Raw genomic sequence first — 20810 nt, forward strand, 5'->3', positions numbered from 1 at the left:
GGCATATCTGAAACTAAGGCAGTGAATTTAGATACTCTAATTCGGGCATCCAATTTGGAAAACCTCCACCTGGAAGCATAGAGGTAGATTTTATGTCGTGCAGAACATTCTTTTTAACATTAAGTAATGTACATTGAATATTTTCAGACTATTTTGAAACATTTATTTGGGTTGAACAAACAAGGTAATTGGAAAAATTATAAACCTGTAGCATGGTATTGTTGTGTGGTGGTAAATTAATCCTGTGGTAAATTGTCCTATCGATGAATATGACTTACTTCTTCCATCCTACTACAATTAGTAATCTTACAGTGTAGCTGTAAAGCATATTCTAAATCAAAAACATTGTTATTTATATGAGAATATATATTTTTTTGAGCTGGTATTTTAATTTGTACTCTGTTGACATTGACCAGTATCTCAGGAATACTGGTGTGATTAAAGATTCTCAAAAAAGGGGCCATCCTGGTGAGGTTACAGGTGTTGTAAAGTGACATGAAACACGACACTGTGCTTTGAAGTCCTGCACCTGTTGTTTTGGATAGTGGAAGAATGTAATATAGAATTGTATTGTTTTTTTATATATATATATATATATATGTATGTTAGTATTTGTATTACTGTGACAACCTGAAACACTGGACTTGAAGTGGTTCTGTTTTGTTAGGCATTCTATCCAAATTGTGACCATTTCAACTATGCTCCTTTCAGTAGCAGTTTTAGCAGACTTCTGAATTTTCCACACCAGTCTGTTTCCTGAATACCATTTATGACTGATTTCTGTCTTTAGAAGAAACTATTTATTATGTAGATAGATGTTATTCTGTGTAAATTTTATACTCTTGGAACAGGGAGGAGGTGGCATGTGTTGCTTCCAGTTGCTTTACTTAGAGCCTTGAGAGGAGTGCTGAGGTGGGTCAGAAATGTCTGGGGTAGCTGCTGTTCCTTCTTTCCTACAGGTACCTACTGCACTGCAGTGGAGGGGGGTGAGAATACTTTATTTATAGCAGTTGGAAGGAGGGCAGTGCAGGAGCTTTAGTGCCTCAGTTGAGTGTAATGGTATACTTGCCAAAATACGGCTATTTTCTGAGGGGAGGTGGGGGCTAAGGAGGAGAGACACTGGCCGTGGGAAAAAGAAAATGCAAAGAGGCAGACGCTGGTGGTAAGTTCCTCAGTTTCTGTTTTAGTTCCAGAGCCTGTTAGAACAATCTGTATAGGCTGTTTGTATGGTAGTGATTTGTTATAGCTGCTCAAGGCTATTTTTGATGTAGACAGGCACCTTTTTCTACTGCTATGAAATAGAAATGGTGCCCTCTTTAAAGGTTAGGGAAGCGAATGTGCTTGGTAGCGTGAAAAATATCTGCCTGTTTCATCTGATTTTATTGGGAGCAAATGGATATTAAACTTCTGACTTCAATACCTGAGCTGACGGTGCGTATACCATATCAAAGTCATATATGCATTATGTTGGTATTAGTGGCCTGAGATGTAGGAATGTGGAGACTGACTTTTAAGTTTTAAAACCAGAAAATACTTTAATTAAAACAAAGAAACCTTCAGGTCAATGTCTTCTGCACTTAACTCTTTCTATAAAATTAGAGTTCCACATTTATGATACCAGTTTCGACAGTTTTATTTTTATGGGTTTAGGTCTGATTGAGAGAAGTGTATCATCAAATGGGCTACATCCTTTTTGATACATCTTATTCAACCCAGCAAACCCCAAATAAATCAGATATTGACAGTTATTCCCAGAATGACTGAAGTAACAGTCAGATTTGTTTTTTTAAAGCTAAGTTTCTAGTCTAAGTCTGTGACAAAAAGATGGAGATGCATTTTTACAGAGTATGCTGTAAATTGGGGTAGTCATATACCCTACTTCTGTCAATGGCAGTGTTTAAATAACTATCTTGAAATGATCCACAAGTGAGTAAGTGTTTTGAAAAGGTTTGATCCACTGGGTGATAAGTACAGGGTACCATCTGTGAGATAGGTGGTATAGCACCATACTCACTTGAAGTTGTTTTAAACAGTAAAACCTGAGGCTTTGTCAAATAACCATTGGTCATGACTGTTTTGGGGTCCAGCATACAGGAAAACACCGGATTGCCAGGATTTGTGCAGAGAGGCAGATGAGGAGATCGGTTTTGCTCAGTGTACGGACTTGAAGGCAGTTTCTTGGCAGAAGTCATCTTCTTTCCCTACTAAGGAGATGGATTTTAATTCAGTCTTTCAAATAACAGGGCAAAGCATTTCAAATTTGTTCAATGTTTGCGGTCGGAGCAAATGTTGCTCAAGATGTGTATTGAAATACGTGCATGGTAGAGAGTGAGGAACTTAACACTGCTGACTTTTGACCTTATTTAGTAAACTGTGGACAGTGATAAATGCACTCATGTTGACTATGAAGTATAGTAAAAATTGGAATTTGCATCAGTTTCTGCATTAGTGATAATCTTGAGCATAGAAAATATCTCAATATGTGTAGCGGAAATAATTAGTATGGATAATAAAAATATGAATGAGAGTAAGAATATAGTGAGGCTTCGTGGATGGTTTGTTTTGACTTTTCCTTTTCTAATATATAGAAATATGTATGCTAAAGTAGAGCCCTAACCAAACCTCCAAATGACTGTACTTCCTTGCTCGTGTTCACACGTATGCATTTTTTTTTTCTCTGTCAGGAGCAAATTAACATACGACAGATACTTCTTATTCATGGAAAGCGCTCTAATGCTTTATTGATGAGCATGCGGTAAAACTGCACTGAATAGGTACCTCCCTTAGTTTTGCTGAGCAAAACCTGCTGTTCTTCAGAGGTGCAATGAAATCTTTTTTCCTTGTTTCTCAATCATGTAAGAGATGAAGAAAATATTTAACTTGCTAGCTTAGATAAAAAGTAAGAAATTCTGACTTTTCCTTTGCTTTGTTTATTAATGAGGCCTGTTTTTGTCTCCCACTTATTTTTTGCACCAGTATTAGAGCCCTGTTGGGGCCTAAATCTCTGGGCTTTAGAATCTACTCTGTTTGTACTGTGCCTGTTGATGAGATGGCATCTAGGTGCGTGGTGGGTGTAGGAGCTGCCTTACCCCCCGTCGCGAGCGGCTCTCGGGAAAGGACAGCTTCTCCTGGCATGGCACGGCCGCAGGCATCTGATTCCAAGCCTGTGCTGTTGGGAAACTTTCCAAAGTAGTTAATTCACAATCATTAGAGTTTTTCCACCTGTCCAAGACTAGACGGATCAAATATTTCTAGTCCATATACTGCACCTTCCCCCCCGGTTGGGGGAGGGGGGATGTTCTTTGGTGGGGCATTTTTGTTTGTTTTTGTTCTGGGGGTTTTTGGTTGATTGTTTTTTTCCTCCCCTCAGTACAAGCATTATTCACATGTAACGGAGCGCGTCCCTTCAGAGCCGGTTGTCCCTTTGCCTGGCTATCCTGCGATTACTCTAGGACAAGAGGAAACGGCCTCAAGTTGCGCCAGGGGAGGTTTAGATTGGACGTGAGGAAAAATTTCTTCACCGAAAGAGTGGTTAAACATTGGAACAGGCTGCCCAGGGAAGGGGTTGAGTCCCCATCCTTGGAGGTATTTAAAAGACGAGTAGATGAGGCACTTGGGGACATGGTTTAGTGGACATGGTGGTGTTGGGTCGACGGTTGGACTCGATGATCTTAGAGGTCTTTTCCAACCTCAATGATTCTATGATTCTATGATTCTACATCTGAAAAACGCTCCCCGCGCTGTAGGTGCCCCAGGGACAAACGCCGCCACCGGGCGCCCCGCAAGCCCGCCCTGCTGCCCTCGCCCCTCTCGAGCCGCCCCCGCGCGAATTTCCCTCCCTCCGCCGTCCCGCCGCGCGGTCCCTGGCCTCCGGCCCGGCCCTACCCGCTGCCGCTGTCCGGGGGCGCCGCGGCCGCTCGGCCCCGAGCTCAGCGGCGCGGCTCCGCGGCCTGCGCGCGGCGCGGCGTTGCCATAGCAGCGGGGGGCCCGGCGGGGGCGGGGCGGGGCAGGCCGCACCGCCCGCCGCGGTGCACGCTGGGCGCTGTAGTTCGCGCGGCGCGCGGCCCGACGGGCCGCGGTGGGGCGCGGACTACGCTCGCCAGAGTGCTGCGGAGCGCCGCCGCCGTGCGCAGGCGCGGCCCGGGCGGGTCGGTGTTGTTTTTGACGGCGTCACCGGCGGCCGCAGCCGGCGGCCCCTCGTCCGTGCCGGGCCCCGCTGGGGGCCGCGCTCAGGTAGGCGGCGGGACCGGCCCGCGGCGGGACCGGCCCGCGGCGGGCTGCCGCCTTCCGGCCCGGCCTCGGTGCGTAGACTCCCAGGGAGCGCGGCGGCCGGGGGTGCGGAGGGGCTGCCTGGAGCGGGGCAAAGCCCGGGGGCGCTGGGGCCGGGAGAGCCGCTGTTGGTCGCAGGGAGCGAGTAACCGGGGCGCTGCGGGGCGGCCGCGCCTCTCTGCAGCGGCCGGGCGGGCTCCGCGGGCGGCGTTCCTCGCCGTGCCGGCCCTGGCCCCGGCCGCTGGCGTTTGCCAACTTCCTTCTCTTTCGTCATCTGCCTCTGTCTCTCCCGCTGATGCAAGGTGTTCTCCTTCATAAATTGCGTTACTGTTGCATTAACTGTTCTGGCACGGTGCCGCTTTCTGTTGCAGGTGTGATGCACCACCTGTGAGAGAGAAGCGGTGGGTGCTGAGCGGGGAGTGCCCGGCTTTGGGATGGGCTGGCTTTTAGAAGCTGCATTTGCCTTGCTGGAAATCATAGCAAGGAAATAGTCTGTATGGGTTGCTAAATATATTCATGAATGTTACTTTGTGGAAGAAACTATACTGCTTAGTAGAAATAATTGACTTGCATGAAAACCCTGAAGTATAATACCGCTGTAACATGTTTGTATTTCTGCTGTGCAACAAAGAAGCTACTGTAGAAGAAAACCGTGAGTTTTTACTTGGGATGACAGCACAGCAAATTCTAAACAGCACCAATTCCTATCGGTGCCTTGTTATTCATCTTTTTCTTTGTCAACACTTATTGAGTTTTTTTTAGTCTAGGAAATCCTCTTTGCAGACGGAAGAACTTAGGGGTTTGTTTAGACTGGAATGGTGATTCTTTCTGAGACTGGTATTTATTCTGCTTCACAGTGGATAAATAGGATGTGGTATCTCATATTTATTTTTATATAGATATGTGGGGTAACTTGGTATTACCTTATCAACAATACACATGGCTGTAAACGTTTAGACCTTACGCTTCTGGTTTGCATTTCACTAAGGTTAGGAAAGTAGTTCACGCTTCTGATTTCCTGCCCCCTCCTCCCCCCCGCACCTCCCCCCTCAACAAAAATATGTAAGAGGTTGAACTCTGACTATAATGGTGTGGTGGGTTGACCCTGGCTGGATGCCAGGTGCCCACCAAAGCTGCTCTGTCACTCCCCTCCTCAGCTGGACAGGGGGGACAAAATATAATGAAAGGCTCGTGGGTAGGAGATAAGGACAGGGAGAGATCATTCACCCATTATGGTCATGGGCAAAACCAGACTCGACTTGGGGAAATTAGTTTAATTTCTTGCCAATCAAATCAGAGTAGGGTAATGAGAAATAAAACCAAATCTTAAAAAAACACCTTCCCCCCCACCCCTCCCTTCTTCCCGGGCTCAACTTCACTCCCGATTTCTCTACCTCCTCCCACCCAGCGGCGCAGGGGGATGGGGAATGGGGGTTCCGGTCAGTTCATCACACATTGTTTCTGCCGCTCCTTCCTCCTTGGGGAGAGAACTCCTCACGCTCTTCCCCTGCTCCAGCATGGGGTCCCTCCCACAGGAGACAGTCCTCCATGAACTTCTCCAACGTGAGTCCTTCCCACAGGCTACAGTTCTTCATGAAGTGCTCCAGCGTGGGTCCCTTCCATGGGGTGCAGTCCTTCAGGAACAGACTGCTTCAGTGTGGGTCCCCCACGGGGTCACAAGTCCTGCCAGCAAACCTGCTCCAGTGTGGGCTCCTCTCTCCACGGGTCCACAGGTCCTGCCAGGAGCCTGCCTCAGCGTGGGCTTCCCACGGGGTCACAGCCTCCTTCAGGCATCCACCTGCTCCAGTGTGGGATCCTCCATGGGCTGCAGGTGGATGTCTGCTCCACCGTGGACCTCCATGAGCTGCAGGGGGACAGCCTGCCTCACCATGGTCTTTACCACGGGCTGCAGGGGAATCTCTGCTCCGGTGCCTGGAGCACCTCCTCCCCCTCCTCCTTCACTGACCTTGGTGTCTGCAGAGTTGTTTCTTTCACATATTCTTACTCCTCTCTCTGGCTGCAGTTTCTATTGCACAGGTTTTTTTCCCCTCTTCTTAAATATGTTATCCCAGAGGTGCTACCACTGTCGCCGATAGGCTCGGCCTTGGCCAGCGGTGGGTCTGTCTTGGAGCCAGCTGACATTGGCTCTGTTGGACATGGGGGAAGCTTCTAGCAGCTTCTCACAGAAGCCACCCCTGTAGCCCCCCCCCCCCCCAACCTTGCCATGCAAACCCAATACAAATGGGTATTTATTTTGTCTAGGTAGAAATTTAAAAGGCGATGTCACTGCGAGTGTAAGACGCTTGTGGGCCTAGAATCAGCTTTACAGTTTAAACTGGAGTATAGAAGAACTTGAACTGTAATTTTGTTTTGAAAAATAGTGGCAATAAAGGTATTTAGTGAGAAGCCAAACCAATGAAGCTGTGTGTGTGGGGTGAGTTTTTCTTATTTTCAATCTTTCCTTCTGGCTTGGCCTGACGTTTAGGAGATGTGGAATACTGTATGGTATACTCCAGTTATCCCTGTTGTTATCGGACTAGAAACTATTAGCATCATCTTGATTCGTTAGGAAGTTTGCAGGCTCCGTGTCTGTTTAATTCCTGCCCAAAGCTACTCTTTTTTTAATAGCTTGCATTCAGGAAGACAGTGTTAACCATATCCAGCACCTTTGGGCGGGTAGGAAAAGCCTCCTGGTTCTTAGTGGGTCTTTGTCATTTGGTGGTGGAGAACAGAAGCTGGTGAAGATTTTGTGACTAGGTCAGTTTAGCCATTGGGCTCAGATTAGTCTTCTGTATTTCAGTTTCCTTAAGGGACTGGATTTGACCTCTGATTTAGTTATGACTGTGCGTGTGTTATTAATCTTTTACAGAAATAAGCTGTTTTCTCTAGCTGTTGATTGAAGTTTAGGAACTCTTTTACTCATGTATGTTTGCTGAATGTGCTTGTAGGAATATAGCGACCCTAGAGGTGCCCTTCAGTCTGATGTCATGCTATCTATCTGTCATCATTTTGATAAATTGAGCAGTTCAACCTGTAAACCTCAATCATTTTGTAATTATTCTTTTTTACTCCATTCTTTTTCTTGATATTAAAAACTTTTCTATTTTGGAGATTGATCACCTATATGCAGTATTAGTGTAATATTCTGGTTGAATACAAGATAAGTAAATTTTAACTCAAGGCCAGCAAGTAATATAAAATAATAATTGTTTGTCTGCTTGTTCCTCTCTCTCTCTTTTTTTTTTTTTTTTTTTTTTTTTAATATTTTTGATTATGCCGATACCCACGTAGTTAGGTCCTGAAGCTTTTGTTTGGGAAGGGAAGACAGGTGTTTAATGCTCCGTGGAGCCTGAGGCCATGGTTGTGTATTCAGTAGAATTGGTTTTATGCAGTGCTCAATTACCTGTCAGTCTGTGATCTGGATGGAGAGGGAGAACACCATAGTGTTTATGCTGAGTTAGCCAGGGCCCACGATCAAACGCTGAGTTAGCTAGAGGAAGACAGACATTGCAATGTCCAGCGCAGAGTCTGCTGTTAAAACTTGCCCTTTCAAAATTTGCAAATGCACTTGTATCAACAGATTTTTTTTTTTTTTTGTCTGTTAAAGGATTTGCGTTATATGACTTGATTGTCTTTCATCTAGCACTGAGATGCACTAAACCTGGAATTGCCATGTTATGAAACCACAGTCTGAATTTCTTCCACAGTGGAGATCAGACTTGCTAGTAAGGACTGGGTAGCTGCCTGTACTATATTTGTCCCAAACTGTACTTTTTGTGGTTATGCAAAAGGCTTCATTTTCAATGACAATAAATTTGGTACTCTTATGATCGCTCTGGTCACTGAACTGTAGAATAATTAAATGGGAATGTTTTTATACTGATGAGAATTCTTAAAAGATAATTTCAGAATACCAGTACAGTTTTTGCAACATAGCCAGCGATGTTTCTGATAGGTGGTAAGTTCTGGTACTAGTAGTTACCTTCCTCTGAAAGGAATGCTGCTGCTGAATGCCTGGTCAAATTCAAAATAATTTAATGACAGCAAGGAGATGTTATCATCTCATGAGAACTCTGGAATGCAGTCTTTGCCATTTGGGCATTTGTTATTTTGATGATTGAAGAAGTATGATTTTAAAAAAATCATGATTTAAAAAAAATTTTGATGATTGAATACAGTATGATTTAAAAAAAAAAACCCCAAACCCCAAACAAACCCCAAAACACCCCCCACCCCGATGTTCCCTAGCTGAGATTCCAGGAAAAGCACGAATGAAGGAAGAAAAAGATCTAAAGGAAAATGACAACTGTATTCAAAATAGGGCTTTATAATAAATGGAAATCCAGTTTCTCTATAAGTTTGATACCTAAGTTGATTGTTAGTGAATATTTTTGCTTTATAAACTGTGATTGTGATTGTCACCATTGCCTTTTTTACAGAGGAACCCCAAATATATTAGTTGAAGTTGATGAGGAAAAAGTGTTATATTAGAAAAACATATGATAACTACCATAATGCAGAGATATGAGACAAATGGTTACTGTATTTTTTAAGAAACCTAAATGGAATTGGAAGTTTCATATTTTGTTGTGCAAATTTCTGGCCACACTGGCATATTTAGATGTTCTAATTCAAGGTTTGTGTGTATATTCTGTGTTAACAAACTGGGAGTAAAGACACGATTGATAATAAAGTAGAGAGTGAATAAATTTGAACAAATAGGTGCTCTTCTCTATGTTCTTACTGGAAGTAACTAGCTGTGGGAAATAAAGCAGGTGTCTGAAGTTCTCAGAACTCTCTGCTTTCACAACATAATCGTCATTTTATAGAAGCTTTATTGAACCATGATTTCTTTTGCTGTTTTATTACCTTGGATGCATAATGTAACACTCAATTGATTGGAAATTGTTCTATTTTTGGGAATTTTTTTTTCCCCAAGATAAATCTATAGTAAACTTTATTTAACAACTGGATATATTTTTATTTTAAGGAACAAGAAATGCCTTAAATTTCTTTTTAAAGTCTTTCTGTTAGTTAAGAACTTTAAAAAAAATAATCAGAATGTGTAACAATAATGAATACTCTGTATTCCTGGTACAGGAGGAGAAAAAAACAGACAGCTGCAGCCAGACAGCTCTCTTCTGAAAATAACTACCAAAGTCATCCGGTAGTATTGTAACAAGTAAAATTTGTACTTCAGGTTTTTTCATTCTGTTTTTGTGCTCTCCAGATACTGTCTGAATTTTCTTCAGAATCGGTATATTTGAGAGTACTTGAAAGGAATGAAAGAAACGTGAATATTGTTTTGCCCAGCAGTTGAAGAGAATTAGTTCCAAAAGATCCTAATTTGTGTCTTCTCAAAAAAACCACGGTGTTTTTCTTGAATAAACTGTACTTCCTGTGCATGTAACCATTCAGAAATGACTTCACCTTCTGAAACATGTCTTAAACAATGATGCTACAGACAAATTTTAAATTTGATTATTGATTTATTGGCTAGCCTTCTGCATGTGTGTTTTTAGCTAGTCTAAGAGCTTTTTGGCTGGCTAAAATAGGTATGTACCTAGCAAAGCCATGTGTTCTCCAAGTATAAAAAAGGTAATAGGAAATATGTATAAAAGAATATATTTTCTTTCTAAACTTTTATTCTATCTTTTCTTTTTTAATTCCACAATAACAATTTGTGAGTTAGTGTAGTGTTCTGTAACATCATGATTTGGATTCTTCTGTTTTGTTTATTTTTTTTCAAGAGAGCAGTGAAATTACGTATCTTGCATGTTAAAGGAATCTACTTTTACTTGCAGTGTGCTTTGAAAATGTCTGAAAATTCCAGTGACAGTGATTCATCTTGTGGCTGGACTGTCATCAATCATGAGGTACCCAATCTCAAATTAATAAAGTTCTGTCAGTTTAAGACTAGCCACATGCAATAGAATATTATTTTAACTTTGTAGTTTTTGTTTAGTGTGGATCTTGCATATCAACAGAGAATATAGAAGAGAGATTTATGAATAAGAAAACATAAAACTACTGTTTAAAAATATGTATCCTTTATTATAGCTGATATAAATTTTGTTATTTAAAAGAATAATTTTTTTCTGCAAAGGTTTTACTTTGAAGAATTGCTAGAATTTTAGTGAGATGCTCTCCTTTGTTCCATCTTTCCTGAAAACATTGATATTTTATGTAACTTGTCTGTTGTTGCTAATATATTTCTTCTTTTCCTTCCAAATCCTTCTCCCCGCCCCCCCCCCCAAAAAAAAAAAAAAGTTGGGAATAATGGGCAGGAAAAATATCTCATACAGAAGGGAATGATTCCATGATTTCTCCGAGTCTTTTCTACCACCAAGGTATCTGATCCTACCTTTAACAGTTGCTGTTTAGGAACAGCCCTCTGTCCTTACATTCTGTCTTTCTTATGAAAAAATAGGACAGGGACGAGTTTATGCTCAATGACTAGAATATTAGAAGAAGGCATTTTCAAGGCTCATGTGAATGCTATAGTTTGTGCATAACTGACTGCTTTTGTTCCTGACTGGAACAGTCTCTCTCTTTGAGTTGAGCCTCTGAGCTCAGGAGGTTGAGGACTGGCATAAAGACATCTGTGAGTTATATGCTGCCTCTAATCTTTTGTATTGCTTCACTCTGCTTACAGGATGCAGAAGGCAGTTTGGAGAAAGATGCGCATAGGCCTGTTGGGTCTTATTTGCATGATTTTAAGCACTTTCATTTGTGTGGAATGCTGTTCTGCATTGAGAAGGAAAGATACGGGGAGTTTAGAGGGTTTGGGGTCTCCAGAAATCAAGTGTGTTGCAAAGACTGGTTGGAAATCCCTTGGAGAGGGTTATGTAACAGAGACTATGTAGTTATATATTCCATACCCAAGATGCTGGAGTTTTCCCAGGCTTTCTTGCGGCAAGTGAAATCTGGGGGAAGCTACAGTGAGTAGAGGAATACCAACATTTTATTAGGTTTATTGGGAAATGAAGGTGATGGGAGGGCAGGGCAGTGCAGGTCTCCTTACATCTGTACTGTAAGGTCAGGAATGAGAAGTATAGCCTTCTCGGAGCTTAAAATGATGATTGGTGAGGGCTTGCCATACTTACGCTTGGAGGGTCTTGAAAACTGTAACAGCCTGAAAGGCTTGGAGGTGGTAATAGATTCTTCTGTGAGAAGGACTGAGTTTTGAAGTGACTTTCTTTTCTGTTTTCCAAGGACTCGCAGCAGCTTTTAGCACAAGTTCTTTGCAATTCACGTTGGAATTCTGGGTTTCCTTGGCCCTACTGTTGAGGCAGGAGAGTGCAAGGCATAAAATATGTAAAAATAACCTGGATATTTGCACCTTGTGGAGGAATTCATATGGCAGTGCAGGACTGAGCTAGTGGCAGCAACTAAGAGAATGTTGGGTTTTTTTTTTTTTTTTTCCATTAGGCAAACTGTCACTGAAGAGACAGCTCCCATAAGGAAATATACAAAAGCAGTCTAATTATTGTGTAAGGAAGTTGTGATGGTAGATTGTGTGGCAGCAGGTAGAAGGAGTTAACAGACTGTGTGTAAGGCAAAAAACTGTTCTTGGTTCAAAATACCTGTTGTCTTTTAAGACCTATTCAATTGCTGTATGGAGCTCTATCAAATTTGTATGGCTTCACTGGTGTTTCTGTCCATCTTTTGATCTCTGCTATAGCTTCATTTATTAGGCATACTTTTATTTGGGATGAAATGCTAGAATTCCCTCATTCTTTGATCAAGTCTTGGGGTATAGCTATTTGTAAAGTCACTATTATGTCTGTGTAGCCCTGGTTTAATTTGTGTGTTTGTATTTCCTGTCTTCTGATGTTTGACTAGTTGTATAAAGTGACAAGGGCTTTATTAAAACAAAAGTAATTTTTAATTCCTAGTAGAATAAAGCTTGAGACAAAAGAAAAAAAGTGAAGCAATTAAAGGTCTGTTGGGATGGGATTTGTTGTTGCCTAGGTGTCTACAGGGTAGTAGGTGTCTGAATCTGATGTTGGTTTCTAAGTTTGCATTATACAGATTAAATCAATACAATCAATGGAGTCTAGAGCACAGTAATTCTTATGCTAAGGTCAACACATATTTGATCAAATGACTTGCTGTCTTGACTCCACTGACTGTATTGATTGTAAATGTGCCTTCAACAATTCACTCAGGTGTAGACACTTGAAGTTAGATAAGATTAATGTTTTATCGTATTTTCCTCTAGCGGTGAACAAGGCAGGCCTAAATTGCTCAAACTCTGAGAGGCCCTACCCATTGGTGTGGACCTGCAGTATGCTTTCGTCCTTTAGTCCTGGGGATTTTTCTGTCTCTTCAGATCTTGGCTGATGCGTGGGTGTATTATGGGGGTTTTCTTTGTTTTGTTTTAAGTATTTAGCATTGTCTTGTAAACTGAGCAGGTTATTGAGGCAGAATCCTCAGAGCAAATGGGTTAACTGTTTTCCTGGAATGACACTTACATATTGGTTGTCTGTATCTTCTTGTTGCCTGCCCCAAAACATTTTCAAGGAACAGTACTTGAGATATTTCATTCATAGGAGGAAAACAGAAAATAATGGGAAGAGATCATGGGTAGTGATCAGCTGTTTCTCCTTCACTGCATACTCCCCTATTTGCAGATTATAATGAAAATCTGGGTAATTCGAAAGGCATGCCATTACAAGCTTGTGATTGTACTCAAGTTTTGAAAGCTCAGTTCAGTTTCAAAAGCAAGAGACACAGTTTGTGGCTTATAAATGTTGGGCCATGGTTTCATTTCTGTTGGCAGCAAGCTGGTATTTAAGAGGTGGTTAAAATTACTTTTCCTTGTTTTGGGTTGGATGACAAGTTGGGAATCGTGTCACCAAAAGAGAAACAGAAAACTCACTCACTCCAGTCCTCAAGACCAAGCGGGATACAGGAGTGCACAGGCTGCCGGACTTTACAGACTTCTAATAAAAGTGAAAGGATTTAGATGTTGGGTTACTCAGCTGTGAATTGCAGGCTTTATTTTCATACTTGGGATGGTTATTTTACACTGTAACTGAAAATGAATTATGCAGTCTAAATAAATTAAGATAATACAAGATTTATAGGAAGGCAGGGATTTGTCTAGCCAAAGCAGAACAGATTTCTGTGCTGTAGAGATTTTCTGTTCCCAGTTATTCTTCCCTGATTAAAAGGAATAAAATAATTCTGTTCGGGGTGGGAAAACACTGGTGTTTAAGAGCTTCCATTATTGGCGTTCTCCCGGCAAGACAGCTTTGAATCTGAGCATGAAGAAAGTAGAATGAATGGGATGGCAAGATACCCTTCACACACTTGTTATCCAGGGAAGGGGTGGCATGTGGACTACTGTATATACTTTGGGGAAATGATTTGGATACTTAGAAAAGGGATAGAGCTAAAGATTGGACAAATTTGGAATACTACAGTATTACTCTCTCACGTATTGTTGCGACCTGTATTGTGGATTTGTTTTGCCATTTACAAAGGCACCGAGTTAAGAGGGGCAAGAAATGGCAATTGGCTAGATTGTGACTGCAGAGAACCGACAGCTGTGTATACTGAGTTTAATACCTGCTTTGAACAGAGAAGTGATGCTGTGTATCGTTGGACTACTCTTAAGAAAGGACTTGCTAATTTTGTGTAGGAGTGTAGGAAAAGGGGTGTAGTGAGGAGACAATATCCTTTCTCAACCTCTTTGCTGTTGATGAAATGAAGGGTGATGGAGGTCTAGCAACAGATTAAGTGAACCGGAGAGTTCAGACATCCACACCAGACTGCACGTGCTTAAAAAAGGATGTTGTGGAGCCTGGACAAACTCAATTTTTGTTTTTCTTTTTCTTCACACTTAAAAACCGAAAGTAATGGTTCTATTACACCAGAGAACAATTGTCATGTAAAAAATCTATACACCTATCTATAAAACCCAACTGAGCCAAAAACCCCAGATAATTTTGTATTTCCTTTCCTGAGATTTCACTCGGATTTTAATAAGTTCTAATGTAAGTTACTTATAATTGAGCGGTGAATTTCTGCAAAACATTTGAGATTGAAATTGTGATATTTTTGTAGTCAAAAGAAAAAAATACAAAGTATTTGTCAAATTACTAAAGCAGTTAATTTTTTAAGCCTTTTAAAAAGGAACAAAACTTTGTAATGTGATTGTGGAATGTATCTTATGCAACTCTTTTTGAGGTATCTGATCTTCCTGAAGTACAGTCTCCTCTTAAAAACAAAAGCATACATGTTTGCTTGAGTCCTGAAATGAGGCATCTTGGGAAACTGATCTGGAAGTATTACTACTACTGTAATTTCACACCTGCTGTTGCAAAAATAACTATCTCTGTTTACAAAAACAGCTCAAGTTATTTATGGATCAGAGTGACTCAGTATTTTTCAGTTACATTTTGCATGTTTGTAGGTTTCTAATAACCTTACTTGTGTTCCATCAGTTCTTTTAAACAAAAATTACAATATGAAGATTAAATATTTAGAGTTGTCAGCCATATTGCTTGCCTTTAGTGCCCTGCAGTCTCCGAGCGTTGTTTATCTTCAGTTCCTGTTTTGCTCTGAGGTTGTTGCTGACTGGCAGCTGGCTAATAACTAAAGGTCCTTTCTGTATTAAAGACAGAAATCCAATTTAGATTGGATTATCGAATTTATTTGGATATCCAATCCAAATAAATATTTGTTTACCCAGTGTCAGAGTTGTACTATTAAAACAGCCATTCAAATTTGCTGATAGGAATTGAGATGGAGTAGAGTTATACATATCTTTTCCTGGTAGTAGTACTTGTTAGAGTTCACGGTGGTACTCCTGGAGTTCCATTTTTGGGGAGTGTGTGTGTATTTACATACAATACATGGACATGTGTGCAAGAACTAGATCCCATATTCAAAACTCATTTGACAACCTCCTCTGTTTCTCTAAATTCTACTTAATAAAATAGGTCTAATAAAGCTAATAGAAAATAGTTATTTTAAATACTTAGCATAGTTGTTAATTGATGCCTAAATTGCTTTTTTTTTCCCCTAGAATTGTTCTACTCTGCCTTTTTTTCAATCATGGTCATAAGTATTGCACACTAACAGTTGTTTCCCTCTAGTTAATTACTTGGTATTTCTCTTGCTTTGCTTAAAGTCGTCTTCAGTTTTAGAGTTGATTATTCTTCTCTTCTGTTTTTATTATTAATATTCTGTTTTCTTTGTAACCCTTTCCTTCTGCTTTACTGATGGAAACTCCAATAACTGTAATGTTTATCTAAAATGCTTCAACTCCAGGGTTCTGACATAGAGACAGTGACTTCAGAAAATGGAAGCACAAATGATAACCATGAGTTTGTTTCAGAAGAATATGTTTCTTTGCAAGAAGAGGAGCAACCAATTGATTTGCAAGGTAAGCTATTAAAAGAGGAGCAGTTCCATAAAATAGGTGTCTGTTGTAGCATTGGCACAAAACTAGTATTTTTAATAGAGTTTGTATACTTTGTAGGCCTCTGTCAAAGTACTTGCTTCATCAGTGTTACAGAAAATATTCCGTCATCAACTTTATAAAAGTATTTTTTCTTGAAATAGATGAAATTAGTAGAATGTCTTTCATTTGTAAATACGTTAGATGTGTTATAGAATAGTATGCACTGGTGTTGCTGGAAAATAGTTTATAGAAGTGATGTTGATAAAAGAAATTCACTATATTAAACATTCCTTAATAATGTCATAGATCAAATAAGAGTAATTTGGAAGGAACCATCAATGCTTTTACACCTAAAAAATAACATTGTGGCACTGTGTTAGCATTTCTTGAGTTGGAAGTGTAAGTCTGGTGCATATTAATATAATGAAAATCCTTCTGCTTACTTTAATTACTAAATTTAATACTCAATTTGTTAATATTGGCATGACAACACAGATGTGACAGGTTCAGTATGCAGTTGACTAAATTTGAGCTTGGCCATGTTTCCAGATTCATAACCTCTCCTTGTAGAAACAGGACTAGACACTCAAACTGCAGTGACTATCTGGAAAACATTTTAATTATCCTACCATACAAATGTACTGTGGTATCAACTTACAGTGTAGTGTTGGTTTTTACCTAACTCTGCTTTTCAGTTACAGGTTACTTGCATTATGATCAGTATGAGCATTTGAATTTAAGTATCCTCCAAAACATTGTATTACATAATGACAAATTGGATTCTGATGTTTGTTAGGGGGATATTAAAAATGAGATTTAGTGTATTTTTAGAAAAACTTCCCTGATATGAGTAGATAATAGAAATCGGTCACAATTATACATATTTTAATATTATACGGGAGTGGGCATAATTTGTGGAGTTACTGGTTTTAATCCATGTTTGCTTGTTTTTTCCTCTTTTTATTTATATAGCTCAGTGCAACAATGATGGAGAGATACCAGTGGTAGATAATGCTCTCTCTGCTTTTGAGGAAACTCAGACAGTTCCAGAGGTAAATTACGTTACGTTATTCAGAAGCTTCTGTAAGCCCCATCTGACAATGCCAAGCAATATTTTGAAGGCATTAAAATAAAGATACAGATTTTTCCTTTCTTTAAAGCATTAAGAATTCCTGTTACTTTAAAAAATTACTTTATATTGTACATATCTGAATAATTTTTACATTGTCCATTTCCCTAGGGAAAGAAAGAAAAAATCCCTGATGATGGGTCCTGCATTGGAACTATTAGTGATGATTCTGACATTGTTACACTTGAAGCTCCAAAACCAGAAGAAAATCAAAGTCAGGAGGAAGCTCCAGCTGATGCTGAAGAAGCTCGAAGTTCAGAGGATTTTAACATGGGTTCCTCCTCTAGCAGTCAATATGCATTTTCCCATCTAGAAACTGGTAAGAGCAATAAATTACTAATCAACTGTGTGCAAAAATGTCACCTGGGGAAAAAAATAAAAAATCTTTGCTTAGGGAACCTTCTTTCTGTGGAGAGGGAAAAAAAAATTGGTCTTGTTGAGTACACGTCCAAGTATTTGCAGTCTCTAGGACAACTCTAGTTGCCTTAACTCTAAAACTTTGTCCAAATGTGTATCTGCAATCTTTTTATTTGGTAGTGTTCTCTCCCATCAAATGTTCACTATTTTAAATGGAAAGTAACTTTCTAGCATATTTTGGAGAATTAAAATGACTTCTAGTTCTTGGAATAATTGTAGGTTTTCTCTTGGCAATTTTTTTGGCTTTTATGGAGTTGGCATAAGTAACTAGCAACTGGGAGAGAATTGATTTTTGGGGCCATGAGGACTAATTTTGTAGCATGACTACAAAAACTTTTTGCTTACCTTCATAGCTATGTAGAATATATGTATTTTTTAAGATGCTCCCAGTACTTGGCAGAAATGCAATGCATGATATTCAGGAGGAAGGATATGAATATTTGGCCAATTAAAAACAAACAAAACCCCAACAAACCCAAACAAAAAACCAGCGTTGTGTTACTCTTCTCTAGGTCTCTAGTCTTCCTTTTTAATTCTGTTTGGCTGCTTATTTGTAATCTTTTCTGTTCTCTTTATTCTCTATAACACTTTTGTGTTACTGACTTTTACCTTTCACAGTAAGTTTATTACAAGAGCAGGATTTTTCTTAAAATACTGTTTTATTTTAGAAGTAGAATAAAGCGTCATTAAAGGTTCATGTACCTGTATAGTATCCATTGGAATCAGAAAATGACAGCTTAGCATCTAGTTATGACCAGTGATGATTCGTAACAAAGCTGTCACCTTCTTTAAGTCTTCTGGATGACTTAATTTTTAACTTAAAATTTAGTTGACTTTCTTTTTTCTTTTAGGGCTGAGTTCTAAATTTTTTTTTTCCCTCCCATGTTTTTTGTACACAAAAGTCAGTTGGCTGGAGAAGCTGAGGAAGATTCCTGATTGTGTAAGGGGATGGGGAAATGAGGTGAAAGAGCATGTGTCTCACAGTCTTCCTTTCCAAGGTGGTGTGATTAAGTTTGATCAGCTTGTGTAAAGCTGATGGCTTGTGGCTTGCATGGAGTGTTCTTGAAGTTATCAGTAGCAATCTGACTTGATCTTATAGTAGTGATATTCCAAACAGATGCTGAAAGCCAGTCCTCACTGAAGAATTTGGCTAAGTGTCAGTGTTTTATTTGCTTTTTTGAAAAATGTTAAACGTACATGTCAATTTGGAATGGGCATCAGTAAGCTTTGTAATACATTTTAATATGTGTGCTTGACCATTTAAATGAATGGTTCTTGTTGGATTCCAAATCTATGTGTGACTGGCAAAAGGAATTTCTTCCTTCTAACTTAAGCTGATTTCAGCATGGTCTTTAGTGCTGTGCGTTTGATTGACTAAGTATTACAGAAAATGTCCGAGTACTTTAGCATTTATTAAATGCCAAAGTTTCAGGAGTCAAAATTTTCATGCCACTTTTTGGCAATGGAAATCTTTGTCATCCACTTCTTGTTGAGTTTTCTATTATGTTGGAAAAGGATGAGCTTCAGATTTTCCTAATGTAGATACTAAAACGTTCTATGAGGATTTTCTGCCACTTCTACTTGCAAACCAATTACTGTTCAGGCTGTCTTCACCATGCAAACAGAAATGTTTTAATATTGCTTCATGAAGAAGTTAACTAGCAGAAGCACTTCTATACTGAAATAAACTGCATCTAGGCTTGAGACATGTCTCTGCAGAAATGTCGAAGAAAATCACATTCTTAACTTCATTGGTTACATTGTTACTTCATCTGGTTTCTAGTGTAGATCTGACACTTCAAAATCATAGCAGAAGCTAGAATTTTGGACTGCTACTGTGGTCGCACTTTGTTTCATTTATACTCCTTTTCATCCTGTGAATGTTAGAGTACAGCTTTGTACTGAATTCTTAGAGCAGCTGTAAGGCAATGTCGTTCTTGCCTGAAAGTGTAATGCTGTTGACAACTTGCCAGTAAGTGCTTATGAATGGCTCTAAATGTCTTGCAGCTTTTTCTCTTTGCTTTCTGGTTGTCTTTTTTTTCCTTTCCTATACTTTGCTGTCCAGTGTATATCAAAGAATTTCCCGTTAGGCTAGAAGCAGCTTGTTCCTTAACCGCTTTTGTATTCCATGTGCATAAGCTTCTTTGGTTGTTGGAAAAAAACCTAAAAAACCAAATAGGCAATAATAACACCTGTCTTATTAAGTATGTCCTGTAATAATCCTTTATAATGTCTGACCTCTGCATTCTAGTGAAAATACCTCTCTCCTGACTAATTTCTGAATGCTTGTCTTTATTGTCCAGGTTTGGGGAAGTATGCATCTGCTTAAATGACTGATTCTAAAATAGCGTCCTTTTCTGCCAAGCTATATAAAGTAATTTAAGAATCTGCATGTCAAGTAGCTGTTTAAGTGATTTGTCTTTATTGCAATGTCTGCTTGGTCAGTCTGGTTTGACTCATTGACTAAAATGGATTTTTTTTTTTTAGTAAGAGGGGAAGTTATCTTTCATTATCTGACCTGTTGCTTGTCCATGGAGTCAGAAATTAGACATGTATTCCAGATACTAATTGGTAATCTTTTCTGGGGTTGATGCGATCGCTTCTGTGAAGTTGGAATTTATTTTCAGTGAAGAATCTTAACTGGTAATGCTTTTTATAGAAAATGGCTGGCACTGCTTGGCATTCTTGTCTATTCAGTGATGTGTGCATGGCTTTGCTCAAACAAATGATTTTCAGTTGTGGAATGTTCAAGGACAGTAAATCTGTATTTATACTTTTACACTTGAGTGATGATCTCTGATATGACGATGAACAACCATATTTCTAGAAGGGGCATTAGCATTGTGTAATTGCAGGCACCAAATTTAGAACTATCTGAGCAGGAGCACTTTGTCATGTGCTGGAGGCTTCATTGATCACACTGAATCTATTTCAGGCATGTGAATTAGGTACGTGAACATAGATATTTGAAAGCTTCTTTTTCACCCTGCTACTGCTTCCTCTTGATATTTGCCTTACACTTGAAAATGATGCTTTCAAAGGAGGGAGATTAAATAATCATTACTTATATACCGGATTATATACATTTATTTACAGTACATGTAGCAACCATTTGTACCACTAAGAGCAACAAGCAATTACAGCTCTGTTGTTACTTTCCCGGTTAGAATATATGGCTTTTGGGCCATAGGAACATGAACATGCAAATGGTATCACAAATACCATTTTACGAAGATGCTATAGAAGATTTTTTTTTTTTATGGTTAGAATTTGTTCTTATCTCAAATCTTGGCCGATTCAATCTTCCAAAACATCAGTCAGGTAATAGAAGTGTTTTGGATTCAGAGTGTTAGGGGAGGGACAAGCACAGAAGCACCTGAGTGGTTCTTTTCCTGTGCAGTAGGGGTTGAAAACGGCTTTTTTAAAAGGTGGGTAAAGACGTTAATAGGTAGTATATGGTAGATATTAAAAGTAAACAAAATTACATATTTAAATAAATTTGCAATGCAAAGCTTTGTTTGGATATTTATAATACCTACATTAATGGAACTTTTAATGGAATTTTGTCTGCAGCTGCAT

At 39.6% G+C, this 20810-nt stretch overlaps 2 protein-coding genes across 10 annotated transcripts in view; one reads left to right on the top strand and one right to left on the bottom strand.

Moving 5' to 3' along the window:
• Positions 1-851: 851 nt before the first annotated feature.
• On the bottom strand, positions 852-3933 carry PIERCE2 (piercer of microtubule wall 2). 3 transcript variants are annotated; one of them, XM_076347708.1, is made up of 3 exons: positions 3886-3933; positions 3090-3169; positions 852-2201 (listed from the first exon to the last, which is right to left on the bottom strand). In XM_076347708.1, exons 2-3 carry the CDS (start codon positions 3150-3152, stop codon positions 1839-1841), a joined length of 426 nt encoding a protein of 141 aa, XP_076203823.1. In that variant the 5' UTR covers positions 3153-3169; positions 3886-3933; the 3' UTR covers positions 852-1838. The 3 variants fall into 3 exon arrangements, with proteins under 3 accessions (XP_076203823.1, XP_076203822.1, XP_076203824.1); XM_076347707.1 differs by having other exon boundaries at positions 3090-3180; positions 3886-3928; XM_076347709.1 differs by lacking the exon at positions 3886-3933 and having other exon boundaries at positions 852-2204; positions 3090-3159.
• A 220-nt stretch (positions 3934-4153) lies between these two features.
• The window catches only part of CCPG1 (cell cycle progression 1), a 29008-nt gene continuing 12351 nt past the window's right edge, over positions 4154-20810 (top strand). For 2 of the 7 annotated variants that reach the window (XM_076347710.1, XM_076347713.1), the window contains exons 1-6: positions 4154-4233; positions 10074-10145; positions 15553-15667; positions 16658-16737; positions 16926-17133; positions 18083-18229. In XM_076347710.1, coding sequence (XP_076203825.1) covers positions 10086-10145; positions 15553-15667; positions 16658-16737; positions 16926-17133; positions 18083-18229 — 610 coding nt within the window. In that variant the 5' untranslated portion in view covers positions 4154-4233; positions 10074-10085. The other 5 variants (XM_076347714.1, XM_076347715.1, XM_076347716.1 and 2 more) reach the window with 3 other exon arrangements.

This window comes from Aptenodytes patagonicus, chromosome 10, assembly GCF_965638725.1.
Source record: "Aptenodytes patagonicus chromosome 10, bAptPat1.pri.cur, whole genome shotgun sequence".
Classification (NCBI taxonomy): Eukaryota; Metazoa; Chordata; class Aves; order Sphenisciformes; family Spheniscidae; genus Aptenodytes; species Aptenodytes patagonicus.